This window comes from Oryctolagus cuniculus, chromosome 4, assembly GCF_051225735.1.
Source record: "Oryctolagus cuniculus isolate XC-2025 breed Fujian yellow rabbit chromosome 4, ASM5122573v1, whole genome shotgun sequence".
NCBI classification, from domain to species: Eukaryota; Metazoa; Chordata; class Mammalia; order Lagomorpha; family Leporidae; genus Oryctolagus; species Oryctolagus cuniculus.
The window spans coordinates 142800257-142818749 of NC_142870.1; the positions used below are offsets into that span (position 1 = coordinate 142800257).

The window sequence follows — 18493 nt, forward strand, 5'->3', positions numbered from 1 at the left end:
GGATGGCACGAGTACTTGAGTCCCTGCCACCCACGTGAAAGACCCAGACTGAGTTCCCAGCTCCTGGCTTTGGCTGGTCCCAGCCCCAGCCGTTCTGGGCAAGTGGGAAGTGAGCCATCAGATGGATAATCGCCATCTCTGTCTCTGCTTTTTAAAAATGAAAACAAATTTTTTAAAAATGTAGTAGAGAGATATAGAAAACAGAATCACATCAGTTAGGAAGGAAGGGAGGAAAAAAGGAAGGGAGGGAGGGAGGGAGGGAGGGAGGGAGGGAGGAAGGAAGGAAGGAAGGAAGGAAGGAAGGAAGGAAGGAAGGAAAGATAGATATATGTTCCTGAGGGTGTGAGAAACTAGAATCTCATATAATGTTGGTAGAAGTACATGAGTGTATGTCAAAAAGTTCATGGAAAACAAAATCAAAAGATAAGTTTATTTTGTGCAAAATGCATATAAGGGGTCTTGAAAAAGTTCATAGAAAACGCTTATTAAATTGCATGGATTTCAAATTCTTACACCAACATGAACATATATTTTATTTCCATTTACCATGAGTTTTTGGAAGTACCTGTATTGGTTCAGTACATAAGGAGGGTAATCTGACATCAACTATGTAACTTACAAATGTACATAACCCTTGTTCCAATTCTTCCACTTCTAGAAATCTCTTACAAAAACATGCACATACCTAAAAACTAGGCATAAAAGATTAGATACTACCATATTGCCTATAGACGCAAAGGAACAACATAAATAGCAGGTGTCCCTGGTAAGAGAACACATTGATATGGAAAGTTGCTGTAGGTGCAGACGCTGCATTAGGTACTGCTGTGTGCAAAAGCACAGGGATGCAAGGGAATTATTACATACGCTTGCATTTGCATAAAATATCTAGAAGGATATACATGAAACCAGGGTCATTAGCTACTGCGAGAAGGGTGACTTGGAGACAGAGTAGAAGGGAGAATTTTCATGGAAAGACTTCTACATTTTTAAATTTTGGTCCACGTGAATATACTGCCCACTCAAAAAAAAAAAAAAAAAAAACGCTAACAGTTTAAGGCCCTGGAGAGGCAAGGCGAGGTTCCGTAATTTCCCAGGCTGATATAGTAAGAGCTGAGCCGAGGTCTGTGCTAGCCGCTCCACCGTGGTGCCTCCCCGCCTGTCTGTGGTGGCAGTAGATGGCAGTGTCAGGTCTCCGGACCTCTGCTCCATCTGCACCATCTCTGTGGCTGGGAGCAGACCTTATGCAGTTCAGGATCTGAGATTCTATCACCCACACAAGGGGACCACTCCACGTTCAGATATACTACCAGGCCCCGTTCCTCAGAAGTATTACCTCTCAGCAAAAGGTAAGGCGCAGAGGACCTGGAAGAGGGTGTACCAGGCTCCTGGATAGTCGCTACCCAAAGACACAAAACCCTGCTTCCCCAACAAAAGGCTGCTTGTGCCACTCCAACTGCCTGTCAGCAATTACCCCCAATTACAAAGCCAGAGCCGGCAAGGCCTCAATTAGTCTACAAAGGAGCCCAAGGAGCAGGGGGGCTGCACAGAGTGAAGTTCACATCCAGCCTCCACCCACAGAGGTGCTCACTTCAAGCCAAGGGACTGGGGGACTTAGTGACATGTGCTCCTGGGAGGTGGTTACTGGCTCTCCTTCCCCTAAGGGCCCAGCTGCTCTGCCAGGAAGTGTGACTCTACACTCCCTAATCTTCCTGCCAGACCATACACCTCCTCCCACGTGCCATGTTCCAGAGCGAGGTGTGACATCTCCAAGCCAAGGGCTCCTCCTAGGACCACACAAACAAGCCTGAATAAACCCTAGAGGGAAGCCCCAGCCTGATGCTCCTGGAGCCAATAACAGGCTCCGCTCTGCAGACTGGGAAACCAAATGGCCATCTCTTCTCGAGGAATGTGGGCCTTGGAGCTCCTCTCTGTAACATTCAGAAGCAGCCTGGTCCCTGGCCCAATCTTCTGAGAAGACCACCATCAGGTTGCTGAGTGCAGGGTTTGACAAGTTGTCCCAGAATTGGTCCCCGTGCTCTTCTTCACAGTGAGTGTGCATGGCTGTGGGAGAGAAACTATGCCTAGTGCAGACATGGATGGCAAGCCTGGAATCTCCGAGAAAGTACGCAGAGAGGACCAGCAGTTGAAAGGAAGTAGAATCTCTTACTCAAAGCTAGAGTACGATGGAAGGAAGGACTTCCTGACTCAGGGACAAACAGGGCCACATGTGCAAAGGTGAAACCCAGGGCTCCAAAGTCAAGCTGCCATTTACTATTGTCTGGGCAGTTCGGGCACATTATTCAACTTATCTGTCCTCAGTTTCCCCATTTGTAAAATGGGAAGAGTACCAACCCCTTAGCTTTGTCATAAAAAAAATAAGATAATGCATGTAACATACCTGGCATAAAATAAGTGCTAAAAAATGATAGCTTTTTTCTTTTGAATTATTTATTTATTAGTTTTATTTATTTGAAAGACAGAGAAAGATCTTCTATCCACAAGCTCCCTCTCCGAAAGCCCACAACAGCTAGGGTTGAGCCAGCCCAAGGCCAGGAGCCAGGAACTCCATCTGTGCCTCCTAAGTGGGTGGCAGGGATCCAAGTCCTTGAGCCGTCACCTGCTGCCTCCCAGGTGTGCATTAGCAGGAAGCTGGAGTCCGAAGTGGAAAAGGAGCTCAAACCCAGGCCCTCCAATACAGAACGTGGGCTTCCCAAGTATCCTAACCACTTCACCCACCCTCCACCCTGGCCTTTTCCTATAAAGGAATAATAATAATAACACAATAATAACAGCTGGAAGTGTATGGTGGCATTTAAAGAGCACCACCTATAAGGAAAAGGCTTGCTACCACTTGTCTGTAGTACTGCAGTTGGTCTTACTACTTCAAAAATCATTTGGCAATGTCAACTAAGACTAAATGTACTCCTATACCTACTCTTAGATATCCACTCAAGAGAAATGAAACACCTTTCACAAAAAGGCATGCACAAAAATGTCGACAGCTTCATTTATGATATCTCAAAACTGGAAACAAACACTCAGCAATTGATGGATAGATGAGCAACTTTATGGGATATTGTACAGTAATAAAGAGAAATGGATACCTGACACAAGACCAGGAACAATAAAAACAGCTTGTGCAGAAAAACTATACATTAGGCAGGCATTGTTGCAGCAGGTTAAGCCACTGTTGGAATGACAACATCCCACATCAGAGTGACAGCTAGAGTCCCAGTTCCTCTGCATCCAATCCAGCTTCCTGCTAATGCACTTGGGAAGGCAGCAGATAATGGCTCAAGCACTTGGGCCCCTGCCATCCATGTGGGAGACCTAGACGGAGTCCCAGGCTCCTGGTTTCCACCTGGTCCAGTCCCTGCTAATGCAGGCATTTGGACGATTTCTCTGTCTCTCCCTCTATCTCCCTCCATCTTTCAAATAAACAAATAAATCTTAAGAAGAAGAGACAAGACACAACAGAGTACATGCTCTACATCCCATTTATGTGATGCTTAGAGCAGACAAAGCTGATTTATGCTGACAGAAATCAGAATATAGAAGTCAGAATTCAAGACTCCTTTGGGGGCTGATGCTGCCAAGGAAGACATGTAAGAACTTTCTGGTGCGAATGTTCCATATTTTAACTCAGGTGCTAGTTACAGAGTTTATATATGATGTAAAACTACATCAAGCTGCACCCGGGAGATGTGTCTTTTTACTATCTGCAAGTTATACCAACACACACACACACACACACACACACACACACCTTGGCATGAGGGAAATCTGAAGACAGTGTTACAAGTCACGGAACTCTGCCCTTCTGCCTCCCTTCTTCCACACGGAGTTCCCAGCAGCCCCCTCTGCCTTTTCTCCCAGAGCTGCCCTCACCAGGGGAAAGGCCCACCCCGCCCAGTCTGCTGACAGAGGCTGAGGCACACACTCCTGGGGCAAATAGATGCTGGTGGGCTTGTACCCTGAAATCACATCAGTGAGTTAAGGGGGATCCCAGAGCCCTGGGCCAACCCCCTCAGGGGCAATGAGGTTCAAGAAGACACTGAACCAACCAGAAAACGCTTCCAGCTCTGGGCTGTGCATTCTGACCAAGTAGGGAGTAGGTTCTCTTTTTTCTTTCCACTTTGTGTGTGTGTGTGTTTGTGTGCATGTGTCTGTGTGTCTCAAGCACATATTTGGGTAAGTGACTCTTCTAATCTCAACCAGGCAGCCTAAATAACCTCTGGCCTGGAGCCTGGTGCTCTGTGGGTGTGTGCACCAGCACACGCTGTGCACGTTCCGGATGGCTGTGCCTGCCCATGTGACCAGCCAGCTCAGCAGAGGGATTTGGGGGGTGAGGAGGGTCGGGGTTCTGGACCTGAGTTTCTGGAGGGAACTTCGGACAGCAACCCTGGCATGGGAACATACAGGTAGCAGCCCATGCCCCCAAACACGTGAAGGCTCTGGGAGGATGTATGAGCTTCTGGGAGTCAGACTCTCCCAAGTGGAGTCCACAGGTCACAGTGCGTCATGAAACGGGTAGGTGAGCCAGTGCGTGAAGAGGCTGGGCGGGCAGGCACCAGTCTGACGTTTGCCATCAAAACATGCAGAATCTGAAGTGGTGTGGGTGACAGGTGAGTAATAGTAGTGGGCGAAAGAACTCTAGGGGGTTCCGGATTGACAGAGAAATGGAGAAGAGTGACCTGAGTTGAGGGTCAGGGAGCCCGCAGGTGCGCGTCGCAGCGGCGGTGCAGACAGAGCGGTGTGCACCGGCGTGGGCGGCTTTACGCACAGAGAAGCGGCTCTCTTCCCGCCCCGCGCGGCAAACGCCGGCGCCCCAAGGACAGTTGCGACCGGCTCTCAGTTTTCCCTTCCCTGCGCAGCAGCGGGAAGCCAGTGGATATCTCATGGCCTTGGCCAGAAAAAAGGGGACCACGGGGCCAGGGTCCTCCGGGGGTGGGGGAGCGGCGCGAGCCCAGCGACGCCGACGAGCGCTGCTTGCCTCGCGGCGGCCGCGCTGCTCCCTGGACAGGGCCGAGCCACCTTCCGCTGCTGTTGTGGGCTTCCTGACCCCGGGAAGAGAAGGTTCTCGCTGCAGCAGGGCCGAATGAACCGCTCGCTCCGGCTGCCGGGGCCCCGGATGCGCTGGGTCGGCGGGCCCCTGGTGCCGGCTCCGCAAGCGGTGCCGGACTGGGAGAACGCGCTGGAACCGCCAGTGACCCCTACGGTTACATCCGCGGGACGCTCCGGAAAATCGAGGCCAGAGAGCTAGTGAGCCCTTGGAGGTGTGCGCGAAGGCCGAGGTCACTGAGCGGGGCTCCGGCATTGCTGCAAGGCCATCGGGAAAGAGGGCGCCCCCACCCCCCGCAGCCCACGCAGCTCGGCACAAAATGCCCCGCCGGTGGGGACCTGGACCTCGCCAGTGAGCCAGGCCCTATCCAGCCCGCCCCAGAGGACTGATAAATAAATCCAAGCGCGCCCGGACCGCTTCCCGGGGCGACCGCCTCACCCACCTGGAGCCCTGCGGCAGCGGCCAGGAGGAGACTGTACCCTCTCCCTGGGCGCCTCCACCGCCAGCCCCAAGCCTACCGCAGGGGCCTGGGGCCGCCGTGGCGCCGATCGCCGCCCCGCTTCGCAGACTGCGTTTCCTTGCCTAACTTCGGTACCGTGAGCTGCCCGACATCCTTGGGGAGAGACACATTCCAGCCCCAGCCTCTGTGCGCACTGCGCGGGCCTGCTCTTCTCCGTCCGCGTAGAAATCAGCTCCTGGGGAGAGCAGGCCTCCTTCGGTGCACTGAGAAAACCATTTAGAGAAACGCCTTCCTTCACCCCCACCCCCTCCACACACACAAACTCCTTCAAGGCTGAAAAGGGAGCCGAGGGTGGAATTCGGGGAAGTGATGACACACACAACAATGCTGTTACACCTGGCTGCAGAGGGCTGAGCGGCGGAAATGCCTGGGGGAGGGGGGGGGGACAGCGAGCCAGCCTGGGTGGTCAGAAAAAAAAAAGGAAGAGGAGAGAGCAGCCCCCACCTGCACCGGGCAGACCCAGCTGTTTCTGTCCCCTGTTCCAGCCCTGGGGGAGCCTATCGGCAGCCTCCCCAAACGGGACTCTGCTCCCACCCATAGCCTGGGCACAGATGGGGATGAGGAGGAGGAAGAACCCTTGCCTTCCTGCTTCTAACGCAACACAGGGATGTGAAAGAAGAGTTTGCCCCCCCACACACACACACACACGCACGCGCTGGAAGCAGGAGACAGCCCCGAAAAACAACCAAGCCTCTTGGAGATATTTTCAATAAACAGAGGAAGCAGGAATTCCCCGAATTCAGGAGAGCCTTGCTCCCTCTCACATTGGAGCTCAGGCCACGGCTGCCCTGCTGACCTCTCCGGAGGCATCTTCAAGATGCCGAATTCCAGAGAGCCCCACCGCCCTGTCCTCTCTTTCATCTCCCAGTGCCATGAGGACAGGGCCTGTGGATGCTGGAGCCACAGGCCACTGAGGGCTCCGCAGCTTCCGGGCAACCCTCAGAGACCCGGCAGCCTGGGAGGAAGAGGGAGGGGCAGACGTGGGGCCAGCCACTCCAACAAGCCAACCAGGAACACCCCTGCAGGACATCCATTCAGGCCACCTCCCCCCTCCAAGCCACAAAGCTCCCAGGCCCCCTTCCTCAGCACCAAGGCACTTGGGACTTGAGGTTCCAGAATGCCAGCCCTCCGTCACAGACTTTTCGTGTTAAGATGCACACCTGACGCTGCGACCATGCTGATTACCTCTGAGACAGTCCCCGGACTCCCATGCTGACCGAACAGGGTCCCCAGCCAACCTCTGCCGATGACAGCGAGCACTCACCCATGAGCCTTTGCAGACACATCAGCATAAATGTCTCACAGTGAGAGAAATCCGAACAAGTGCCTCCCTCCGGCTGCTGTGTTTTTTCGCCCAAGTGGTGGTAGAATACGTACACTGGGAAGGATAGAGGCAGGGGAGAGTTGTGAAGGAGAGGGAAGAGGGGAGGGAAGGAGGAAGAAAAGGAGAGGAGAGAAAGAGAGAAAGCGCTGTAACCATGAGGCACATCCTTCTGAAATTTGATACACATGTAACAGGACCAATCTGTGAGTATAACTGTTCTACCTCTTAAATACAACTCACACACCTTGTACCTGTGCACACCTGTGTTTCCGAGCAGCACACATGCAACCTGGACAGCTGGTATCTCACTCATCTCAGGGACAGACCATCCGCGTGGCTTCCACATGTGACATCTGTGACACAGACAGCCCCCAAAAGCCCCAGGGCGACGTCCTCTCCTGCACCTCAAGGAGTGCCTTCTCCTTGGTGTGAAAGCACACACCCAACCCGAAAGGGTTATGCGCCAGTGTCAAGGAGGGGCCTCCTTCTCAGATCCAGAGGAGACTCCGGTGCGCCCACCACCACCACCACCCCCAACCCCGGGCACCTCCTCGAGGAGATCTCCCTCCAGTCCCGTCCGTCCCTGCCACTCTGAGCTCCAGAGGGCCAGGCCGGGCTGCGGTTTCCTCCTTCGGCGACACCCGTTCCTGGGCTAGTTTTCCCAAAGCCACCGCGCAGCTCTGCCCACCCCACCCCCCGCCCGGCCCCCCTCCCCAACTCGCTCCTCCCCCAGTGCCGAGCTAGAAGCCGAGCCCCCAAGACCGCAGCCGAGGGCAGAGCCTTGGGGTCGTTTTCTTTCACCTGAGAGCTGCGAGGAGGCTTGGAGCGCCACTCTTCGCTGGGGCCCGAGCTCCCTGGGCACGGGCCGGGGTGCGGGCAGACCTCTCCGGAGCCCTGCGCATCTCTCCTGGCCCTGTCCGCAGAGCGAGCACCCGCAGATTTCAAGGGCTGGAGAGAGCACGAGCCAGGCTGTCCTCCGGGGCCCCCGTGGTCCGCCGAGCGGGGGCAGGCCGGTCCGGGCTTTGCGGGGCGTTTACAAAAAAGTGACTTGGCGATGAACTCGCCCGTGCGCGGCTGGCCGCCCCGCTATAGGGGCGAAGGCGCCTGACGCAAGCGGAACTCGGCGGAGCCCATACGAATCAGAACAGAGCGAGGCTCCTGGCGCACTCGGGACTCCAGGCAGCAGCTCCGCCAGAGACGCGGGTCGTGGCTCGGGAAACTGGGGGGGTGGGGTGGGGGGGAGGGGAAGAGATCTAGGAAGAAAACCCACCGAGGCGGGGACTGGCCTGGGCGGGGAGGGGCGGCGGGGCCGGAGCCCCTCTCTGTTGGGCGGACTCCCCCATGGCCAGGGGCTGAGCTCCACTCCCGCCGGCCGCTCCCTGGGGAAGGCAAAGAAGAGGGAAGAGCAGCGAGAGGCCTCCAGCGAGCGAACGAGCGAGCGATCGCGGACGGCACCCGCAGGCTGCGCAAGTTTGAGGCTCGACCGCCAGCGGACTCTCGGCCGCGCCAGCTCCCCGGGAGGCCAGCAGGGGCGGCCGGCCGCGGCGCGCCGGCTTTGTCATGATGGCCAGCTACCCCGAACCCGAGGAAGCTGCGGGCGCCCTGCTGGCCCCGGAGAGCGGCCGCGCGGCCAAGGAGCCCGAGGCGCCGCCGCCGAGCCCGGGCAAGGGCGGCGGGGGCGGCGGCGGCGGCGGGAGCGCGGCGGAGAAGCCCGACCCGGCGCAGAAGCCCCCGTACTCGTACGTGGCGCTCATCGCCATGGCGATCCGCGAGAGCGCCGAGAAGAGGCTCACGCTGTCGGGCATCTACCAGTACATCATCGCCAAGTTCCCGTTCTACGAGAAGAACAAGAAGGGCTGGCAGAATAGCATCCGCCACAACCTCAGCCTCAACGAGTGCTTCATCAAGGTGCCGCGCGAGGGCGGCGGCGAGCGCAAGGGCAACTACTGGACGCTGGACCCGGCCTGCGAGGACATGTTCGAGAAGGGCAACTACCGGCGCCGCCGCCGCATGAAGCGGCCCTTCCGGCCGCCGCCCGCGCACTTCCAGCCCGGCAAGGGGCTCTTCGGGGCGGCGGGCGCCGCGGGCGGCTGCGGCGTCGCGGGCGCCGGGGCCGACGGCTACGGCTACCTGGCGCCCCCCAAGTACCTGCAGTCCGGTTTCCTCAACAACTCGTGGCCGCTGCCACAGCCGCCCTCGCCCATGCCCTACGCCTCCTGCCAGATGGCGGCGGCCGCGGCGGCGGCGGCCGCAGCGGCAGCAGCCGCGGGCCCAGGCAGCCCCGGCGCGGCCGCGGTGGTCAAGGGGCTGGCGGGCCCGGCCGCCTCCTACGGGCCGTACTCACGCGTACAGAGCATGGCGCTGCCCCCCGGCGTGGTGAACTCGTACAACGGCCTGGGCGGCCCGCCAGCCGCGCCCCCGCCGCCGCCGCCGCCACCGCCGCCACCGCACCCCCATCCGCATCCACACGCGCACCATCTGCACGCGGCCGCAGCCCCGCCGCCCGCCCCGCCGCACCACGGGGCCGCCGCGCCGCCCCCGGGCCAGCTCAGCCCCGCCAGCCCGGCCACCGCCGCGCCCCCGGCGCCCGCGCCCACCAGTGCGCCCGGCCTGCAGTTCGCTTGCGCCCGGCAGCCCGAGCTCGCCATGATGCATTGCTCTTACTGGGACCACGACAGCAAGACCGGCGCGCTGCACTCGCGCCTCGATCTCTGAGAGCCCACCGCGTGCCGGCGCGGACCGAGGCAAGGACGTAGGGGCGCGCGACGCCGGCCGTGGTCGCAGCCGCCGCCGCCGCCGCTGCCGCTGACGGACGGCGCGCCTGCAGCCGGCGCCACCTCTCGGGTCGGCGCCCAGGGCTCCTCTGCGCCTCTGCGCTCCCCATCGCCTTGCCGGCTCCTCTTTGACCCCTTGCTTCTCCCCCTGTGCTCGCCTCCCTGCCTTCTGTGTCCTGGCTGTCCCTCGGAGAGGCCGCCTCTGCGCGCGCTTCCTACAGGCCTCGCCTCCACTCGGAGCCCCTGCGTCTCGGCTGGACGCCCTTTTGCCAAAATTCACTTCGGAGAGAAAGCGCCCCGAGGCCGACGTGCAGCTGGGCGGCGGTAGCGCGGACCTCCCGGCCGCCTCTCACAGGTCGGTGGGCTCACGCTCGGCTTTCCGCGCCTGATCGGTGCGCGGTCCTTAGCTACTACCAGCGCCGCCGGGGCTGAACCGGCCACGCGAGCCGCGCCGCGTGCCAAAGGGACGAAAGTGCCTGCTCCGCGAACACCCTCAGAGCTCTTGGGAAGCCGCCTGCTGCGGGGCCCGCGGGGCGGGGCGGGGGTTGGGCCCAAGCGGGGAGCCCGGGGCGGCCTCGCGGGGTGGTCTGCGCTCGGGTTCGCACCGTGCCGCAGCGCAAAGGGAGGCTGCGCGGTCTCCTCCGCTCTCCGTGCCAGCGCTCCCCGGGGCACCTCCAGGCCCGGGCGGGGCGGCTGGCTCATGTTTTGTTAAAAACGATCGGTGGGCCTTTTTTGAGATAATATTAAAATATCTATTTTTTAAGGAAAAGAACACTCGCCGGGAAAAACGGCGAAGTATTGTGGCCGTGGTGTTTGCTAAAGCCAAACGTGAAAACCAAAAATCTTTCGTGTGCCTCGTCCTCTCTTCTGGGAAATTTGCAGGAGCTCCAGTCTGGCCTCCCTAAAGCTATGTTCAGAGAGGTAGGGGAAGCGACCCAGGGAAAGATTGATTTGTCTACTAATTGGAGGAGTTTTCCCCTTTCCCCCATCTGGAGTTGTGGGGAGAAGGAAATAGAAAACAAATCTCCCCGGATTTTCCGATGCCAGCCCAGATGCTGGGTGCAAGGTTCAGGGAAAGCTGGTGCCTCCCTGATTTTTGTTTTTCCAACGTCTTGCTTCTCCCTACCTTGGGAAGGAGAAATGTGAAACCGGCGGCGGCCGGCCCAGGCGGGTTTGTGGCCGAGAGCAGGCCGGCCCAAAAAGCCCTAGACCTCGTGGTCGTGCAGTGTGTCGTTTGGGGGACCAGATTTTCTAGAGAGAACTAGAGCACTTTTGTTGTATTTCCGTGCGTGTGCCTTGTCAATTTCCCTAATAAATTTTTTGTTGTTGCTCTTTCTTTTAACACGGACTTCTGTTTTTTCCCTCGCGGCCAAGTTGAGCAGCGAGTTCAAAGAGGGAGCTTTTGAGCGAAATTCTGGCCCATTGCGGAGTGATCTAAGCCAGGGTGGAGGGCGGCCCGGGGTGGGGTGGTGGGCGCTGGTGGCCGGCTGCTTTGTCTTCGCCGGGAGTGTTTGTTTTCTGTGTCATCGGTGGCTTGTTAGGCTGTTTAATGGCAGCAGAGGAACTTTATCTGCTCTCAAGGCGCTAGGGCAGGTAGGACTTACTTTGTTTTTGCACCCATGCAAATGTGCATTTTGCCTCTTAAACGCCTCCAGGTCTGGCGTATGTATTTTCATTATTGTCCTCAGATTTTTAAATTTTTTACAAGTCCACTACAAGGATAACAGCCCGAAGAGTGTATTCCAAAACAGAGATTAAAATGTTTGTTAGTGGAAATGCGCTGAAATCGGCAGACCTCCATACAAACGTTGTAGACTGATGCCTTATTTATAATAACCAGAATTCTTTCGCCTTGAGATGTGGGTAAGACGTTGGGGAGTTTCAGAGAGAGTTGAACATACTGCGTGGCTTCAGGGATTTTGTCTGTCTGTTCTTTTACGGAGATCTTCAAATAACGAATTAAGGTCCAGGCTTTGCGCACGCACATAGGCGGTTCATCACTTCACAGCCTTGCTCTCCCAAGCAGATCAGGGGTGTCCAGCCCGCAGCCTGCTGGTGGGACAATGGAGGTCTGGGGGCTCTTGCTGCCGCTGGACTCGACCATCAGTACAGCCCAGTGTTTCTCGCCACCCCACTCCATCTCCCAGCCTGGACCCAGTGGCGGCAAGTCCCAGCCAGGAGCTGCTGGGCGTCGCTGGGCACGAACCTGCGGGTGTCTTGCTTCTGCCCGACTTGGGAGCAGGCCATGGGAATGTCAGGGTGACATCCGCGTTGTGTGTGCTTGGACCTCCCTCCTCCCTCGGGCTTGCCTGGGAAGGCTCTCACACTGCGGATCTAGAAGTCACGGGGGTTCTCAGAGGGCAGCGCCCTGAGACCGGGACTGGAGGCCGCTGGACCTGTAGGGAGCAGGCTGGCCGGGGCTGGAGGCCCAAGCGGCTGCTCAGGCTTGGCGTCCGGGCGCTTTTGGTGGCCGCTGCTCCACAATCTGGCCAGCAGAAGGCGGGTGCGGGGAAGACAGTGGACTTGTGAACGTGTATCCCGCCAGCAATGTGTAGCGTGTGCCTGCTGCAAAGGTGTGTGCACAGTGACTGTTGTATGCTGGCCACATGGCAGGAGGGGGCTGAGTGTGTCTTTCACCTGAACTGAGGGCATGTGTTTGGGGCATGGCAGTAATCTCACAGCTGACACTTGTGGAGTGCTGGTTGGGGGGGGGGGGGGTGAGGTGTGCACTTATGTTCTGTCTTATAGCCCCAGCTTACTAAAGGATAATGGAGTATGCTCACTGGTTGCTCCACCTGGCAGAGGGTCCCTGTTCTGAAGCTGGCTGTCAGCACCCCGCCCACCCCACCCCCACCCCACACACAGCAGCTGTCCAAAGCAATCAGGGAAAGAAGCCCCCAGACAGAGCCCTGGTGAGCAGGTAGCTGTGCACAGCCAGCGAGGTGGGGGAGATGGCCTGGGCCAGCACTGGAGGACAGAGCCTCTCCCTGGTCCTAAGAACAGAGAGGCAGAGGCACCGGGCCTGGGGCGCCTCACCAACAAAGGAGGGTGAAGTGAAGGGAGAGGTGGGCACTTCCCAGGTCCGCATAGGGGTGGGAGAAGTCGGGAGAAGGAAGCCAAATGCCACCCCACTGCCCAGGGATGCCCCCACAAGACCGCATCTGTCTCCAATTCCAGCCCCATTGGCTTTTCCAGGGCTCCAAAGTTTGGTCATTTTTCCCCCAGCACAAAAAAAAAAAATTGGAGGCAGCAGGCTTTCTTCATCTCGCATTTCCTTTCCCTCCTCTCCCTCCTTGCACTTCAGCGTTTCTGTTAGAGAAGCTGATTTCAGGAATTAGCAAAGCTATTGAAGAGAGTTCCTGACATGTAGCAATTATGCCTTAACGTACACAGTGCGGTGTAGATGGCCGCCGGCCCACGTGGGTGGATGGATGCCTGTTTGCCAGTGTGTACTGTAAGTACAGTGTTTGATACGCACACACTGCCGATCCATGCACGTCCTAGGTAGTGAGTTGCTGCACATGGCATTGAATGAACTGTGTGTGTGCGTGCGTGTAAACATCCTTAGGCTCACCGCTGACAGGATGAGGCCCCTTCTCACATTTCCACATAAATTCATACAGTCACCTCTGCGCTCTTCACCCCTGCCCCTTAAATGCTCAACCAGTCCACGTTGTGGGGGGGTCTATCTTGTTCTCAAGGGGACCTGGGGGAAAATCCGTGCCAGCACAGTACGTGCTGCAAGGGACTGTGGGGTAGAGACCTGGGGGCATCCCCAAGACAGCCCCACACTCCACTCAGGAAGGTGCTGATGGCCTGCTTCCCTTTGAAGGCAGCAAAGAGTTCCCAGTCCCCCAGCTCCAGCACTGATTAGCAAGAAGCACAGCCGGTTCACCTGAGGCTTCCTGCAGGAGGACTGGGGAAGGTGGGCTGTGCGGCGCCCCCTAGTGGTGGATGAAATCTGGGGTAAGGGCAGACTCGGACTTCACGCAGCCATCTGCACCAGGAGAGGATGAGCCAGAGAACTCCGTGGGGCCCAAGACAGTCTGCTCTCCACCGAGCTCTTCCCTTGATGAAGGCCTGCAGCACCCCAATCACTGGGCCAGGTTCCTGACCTCCCGGAGGGGCAGGGGCCCAGGAAGCAGCCTGTTGGAGTCCAGGTCCCTAGTCTAGCACGGAACCCAGGGCTGCCCGGGCCGTGCCCTCCAAGCTCCGCACCATCGTGTTTGGTGACCCAGCCCCTCAGAGAAGCTGTGGGACCTGTGAGAAGGGAGGGGCCTGGGAGCCCACACCTTTCTCCCGGGTGGTAGGGATTAAGAGCTGGCAAAAACCACCTTTGTGCCCCAGCACAGACAGCCAGACACTAAAGCACATGGCCTTGAACAGTTCATAGGGAGGGCCGAGAGCCGCTGGACCTGGCTGTCCACCATCCCGGCCCTCAGTGACACAGGCTCAGCCACCTGATGTGGGCCCAGGCAGCTCAGCCAGTGAAGACAGAGCCTGCTAGGAGGAGGAAGCAGGGGCCTGCGTCTGCCACAGAAACTACCGCTGTGCTGCCTGCTTGCGGCCCGCGGTGATGAGCACAAGCTCCTCCTGGAACCCTGTCATCCCAGGGAGGTGGCCTACCCAGGACCAGGCAGAGAGAGCTTGTTCTGCAGGAAGAACCGGTGTGGTGTCTAATGTCCCTCTTTAAATACCCATGTAACCTTTGCGCAAAGTACCCATCTAGAATTTCAGTTTCTCATCTGTTACATATAAATAAATACATGTATTGCGTATGTCAGCCTAGGTTCTGATGCCAAAGTGCCCAGTTGATAGATGTCCCATAACAGTTTCCCGGGGGGCGGGGGGGGGGGCGGAAGGAAAAGAGGGAGGGAAGGTGGGAGGGAAAAAGAAGGTAGGGAGAGAAGGGGGAAGGAGGTGGGGAAGGGAGGAAAAACCTCCCCTGTAACTGCGGGGTCCCGAATCCTAGCAGAGCGGACACGGCCAATCCTGTGCGCCCCAGAGCCTCGACAACCGAGCACTTTCCTGCGTCGACGCGCGCGCGCGGCTGCGGGCGCCGGGTCCCAGTCCCTGGGCAGCCGGAGGTGACAGGCACCGCGGCGCAGTCGCGGGGAACGCCCGGGCTCTGGGACCGCGGCCTGTGGGCTTCTCTGGCCGCCCCCTCGCCTCTCCCTAGGCGGTCTTCACCGACGTTCCGGGTTTTCTCCGAGAAAGGCCCCGCGGACCGGCGAAGCGGCACCCAGCCAGACACACACCGCCTGTCCCGCCGCAGCGGCTCTCCGGCGCTCAGGCGCCTCCCTTGGGGACGCGGGACTGTGTGAACTTTTTTTCCTTTTTCAGAAAAGCCAAAGGTAACCCGCTGGGCGGGGGAGGGGGAGGGGTCAGCCTGTGGGCGAGGCCCTCCTAGGCCTTTGTGGAGAAACGGGAAACCTGAGGGGGCGAACGCAGGAAGCGGGTTGGGCCGAGCTGCAGGCTGCAGAGGCGCCGCCCGCGGTTGGGTAACGGGGGCAATGCGGGGCCAGCCGCGGGGAAGACCCCCGCGCCTGGGCAGCACGCAGGCTTGGTGGGAGCGCCGAAAGCCTAGATGCCCCGGCGCGCGCTGAGCCACTCTCGTCGGCTCCCAACAAAATTCGGGGGGCAGTGACTCGGCGGGTGGCAGCGCACCGTGCGCTTGACGGCGGGGAGGCTGGAGGAAGCGCGGGGGTCCCCGAGCGGCCCAAGAGGTGCCGAGGGCACCGGGCAGCGGCCGCCGCAGCCCGAGCCAGCCAGGGCAACCTCAGCCTGCCTGTTTGCCATTAGTGATAAGACTATCAAACCCAATGAAAGAACATCTTTCCCTGGATTTTCCTATCCGTAGGAAGGAGAGGCAGGAGAAGCAAAGCAAAGGGCAGGATCCCAGGACACGCTGCTCTCTGGACGCGGAGGGGGAGGGAAATACGCCTTTTGCTTTTTTGTTCGTTTGTTTCTAGGGGAGGAAAAAAAAAGGAAATTCGACACATATTTTTAAAAAAATCTCCCCCCAACAACTGCTCCAGGCTGTGAGTGTGAGCAGAGAGCCAGGAAACCGAGCCCCCGCCCGCGGTGACATCGGGCCTTTGTCCTCCTTCCTGAAGCCCCCGCGACTGCCGACCACGCCGAGATAAAGGCCGGGTCAGGGCCCTGCGGAATCCCTAGGGAGGGGGCGGCGGGGTCGTCCCCCTGGCCACTTGCAGCCGGCCTGGGGAGCTTTCTAAGCGGCTGCCTCGAGGATCCACGGAGCAGGGGCTGCCCGCGCCCCAGGCCCGAAAGAGCACGGAGCCGCGTTTCCTTCTGAAAACGCCGCATTCTCTGCAGCTCGTCCCCACCAGCGTTTTGTTTTCCTGGAGGGCTGAAGAACCGTGGCTCCCCGCCCGACTCAAACCCCAGAAGTGGAATCAGCCTTCGTCTGTGCCGTGACTCCAGCGTTCGCGACCGCTGGGCTCGGTTGGCCGCCAGGATCCGAACCCGTGCCGTGGCTTTCCCGCTGCGCCCCGCTGTGCCTTCTCACGGCCGCGGAGACTCCAACGCTGGGCCTCAAATATTCCGAGCAGCACCTTCCTGTCCTCCCAATGGGTCTGTGGAGAAGGCCGGAAAGCGCGAGCGTGACCCCTAAGTTTGGCTTTCTGTGATTTAGACCCCCAGGGCGCTGCGCGGCGCAAGCCTCCGCGGCATGGCCTTTGGAGGTGGCGGCCTTGGCCCTTGGTCCGCAGACACCCCCGGGTGATGCTGGCGATGTGCTGCTCAGAATCCGTCGGAAGAAAGGAAAGACAGGCCCGGGGCGGGGCGTCGGGCGCGGAGATGGAGGGCTCCCCCGCAGCCCCGCTGCGCGCCCCCAGCCCCGCACATCTTGTTGCGGCCTGAAGCTCCCGGTCGGCCAAGGGACCCTGCAGCCTCTTGTTCTCCCGGGCTAATGGCGATCCTCCTTTCACCTCCTTCCAGCATGACTTGTAGGGGTAGGGGGCCGGCGCTCTGTTCCCTGCGCCACCTGGGTCAGGGACAGGCCGTCTTTCTTAGGGGCAGAACCTGGGGGGATTCTGGGAGAAAGGGCGATAGGCCTGAGGAGGGAGGCCCCTCAGCCTCTCTCAGCCTGGAGCGTCCTCCGCCACCTCCTCTTTCTCCCCGCCCCCATCAGCCTGCTCGAGGGGATCGGTCCCCACTGAAACTGGAGCTGCCCACCGCGCGGCAGATGAGAGATAAAGGGGCCCGGCGGCGCCAAGGCGCTGACCGGCAGACCCGGATCCGGCCTTTCCCGCACCCCAGAGCGGCATCGGAGCGAGACACCACTTCCTCGGGTGCCAGTGACCCAGCTCGGGAGAAACGGGTCGGCAAATCAGTGTTCAGGAAGGCGGTCGAGCCGGACGGCCTGCGGGTGCGGGGATGGAGGGCTGCCCAGCGGCCAAGCCGCGCGCCTCCCACGCACCCCTTAGTGCGTCCTGGGCACCCCGGCCATCACTGCCGCTGTCCAAATAGGACATCGCGTACGAAGTGCGCACAGGATATCTTGTGCCTGTATGCATGTACGCACATAGGTGCGTGCTTTTGTCGGGTGTATGCCGCTAAGCATGAGAATTTACACATGCGTGGTGAGTGCGCGCCCCGGTTCGGTTCGTAGGGTGTGCGGGCATCCATCCTGTTGGCTCGGCGCGGGCAGGGACGTTGGGACCAACTCCCATTTACACAGGCCCTTACAGTTTTCAAACCCCAGAGAATGTTCTTTCGAATTTTGCAGAGAAACCCCGAGGAGTTCGTGGGTGCCCGCTTGCACACAGCCTGCTATTGAACCTGGGTGTGTTTGCCGGGTGTTCTCCAGGGTAGGTCAGTGTAGCTCCCCAGGCTACCGCAGGCCCTTTGGACCCTTCGCCAGACTTCCCGGGAGACTCAGCGCACGGAGCGCATGGTCCCCATCCGTTTGCGGATGAGAGCGCCCTTCCAGAGCCCCAGGACCCAAGGACCCAGAAAGGAGTTGGGGGCTAGCCGAGTGCAGCCCAGGCGCTCGCGACGGCTCCAGGGTGGTGGCGGCCCACGCGCACCTAAGCTAATGACCGCCCAGCCTAGGTCTCCCACACAGCCACGTCGGGCACACGCCCTGCGAAAAGGGCCTTTTCGCCCCAGCGACAAACCCAGGAGCCATACATTGCCAGGGCCGGAGCGGTGATGCAATTCGAATTAGTTGGCTCCTGCTGTCTCAAACCCCTCACGCCGCTACCGGACCCACGCCGGTGGTGCAGAAGGGATAGGTCGGAGGCTAGGCCGGTGCAATGAGCCGGAGGTGGCCTGGATCCCTAGCCCGCGCCCTTGGCTTTCAACACGACTCGCCAGGGCCTGCCTGCTCCACGTCCCCCGCACGCGGCTCCCAGCCAGCCGGCTCCCGGCCTCTGACTTGCTTCGCCAAGGACTCAAAAACTACTCTGCCGGCGTCAAGTGAACTGCTTTTGAAAAACGTGGATTTCTGGCTGGGTTTTGCTTCTTTCTTGCTTCACCTCCTGAGACATGTGGTCGGTCCCTCGGCCCCCACCCCCGCACGCCCTTGGGCGTCGGCGCCCAGCTTCTGCATGGTGAGGTCTCCGGGCTTCAAGGCCGCCCCGCACCCTGCGGCATCAGCGCGCTGGAATCGGAGCCCCGGTTTCGGCGAGGTCGCCTGCGAACTCGCGGCTGCCCTCTGCTGGCTCCGAGCGACATCACCGCCGCCTTTCTCGGCAGCCCTGGAGGCACCCTGGGTAGGGGTTTGTGCAGAGAAAGGCGACCCATCCTCGCTGCATCCCCGGGTTGCCCACTGCCTTATTTCTCAG

General features: G+C 59.3%; 1 protein-coding gene and 1 long non-coding RNA gene across 2 annotated transcripts; one reads left to right on the forward strand and one right to left on the reverse strand.

Annotated features, from left to right (window-relative positions):
- Positions 1-382: 382 nt before the first annotated feature.
- On the reverse strand, positions 383-7517 carry LOC149127148 (uncharacterized). The gene is made up of 3 exons (XR_016232784.1): positions 7154-7517; positions 6850-6963; positions 383-5760 (listed from the first exon to the last, which is right to left on the reverse strand). It is a non-coding gene; the product is annotated as an uncharacterized LOC149127148 (long non-coding RNA).
- A 952-nt stretch (positions 7518-8469) lies between these two features.
- Positions 8470-9624, forward strand: FOXL2 (forkhead box L2). The gene is given in 1 exon segment (NM_001171115.1): positions 8470-9624. A coding segment is annotated over 1 exon segment (1155 nt).
- The last annotated feature ends 8869 nt before the right edge of the window (positions 9625-18493 follow it).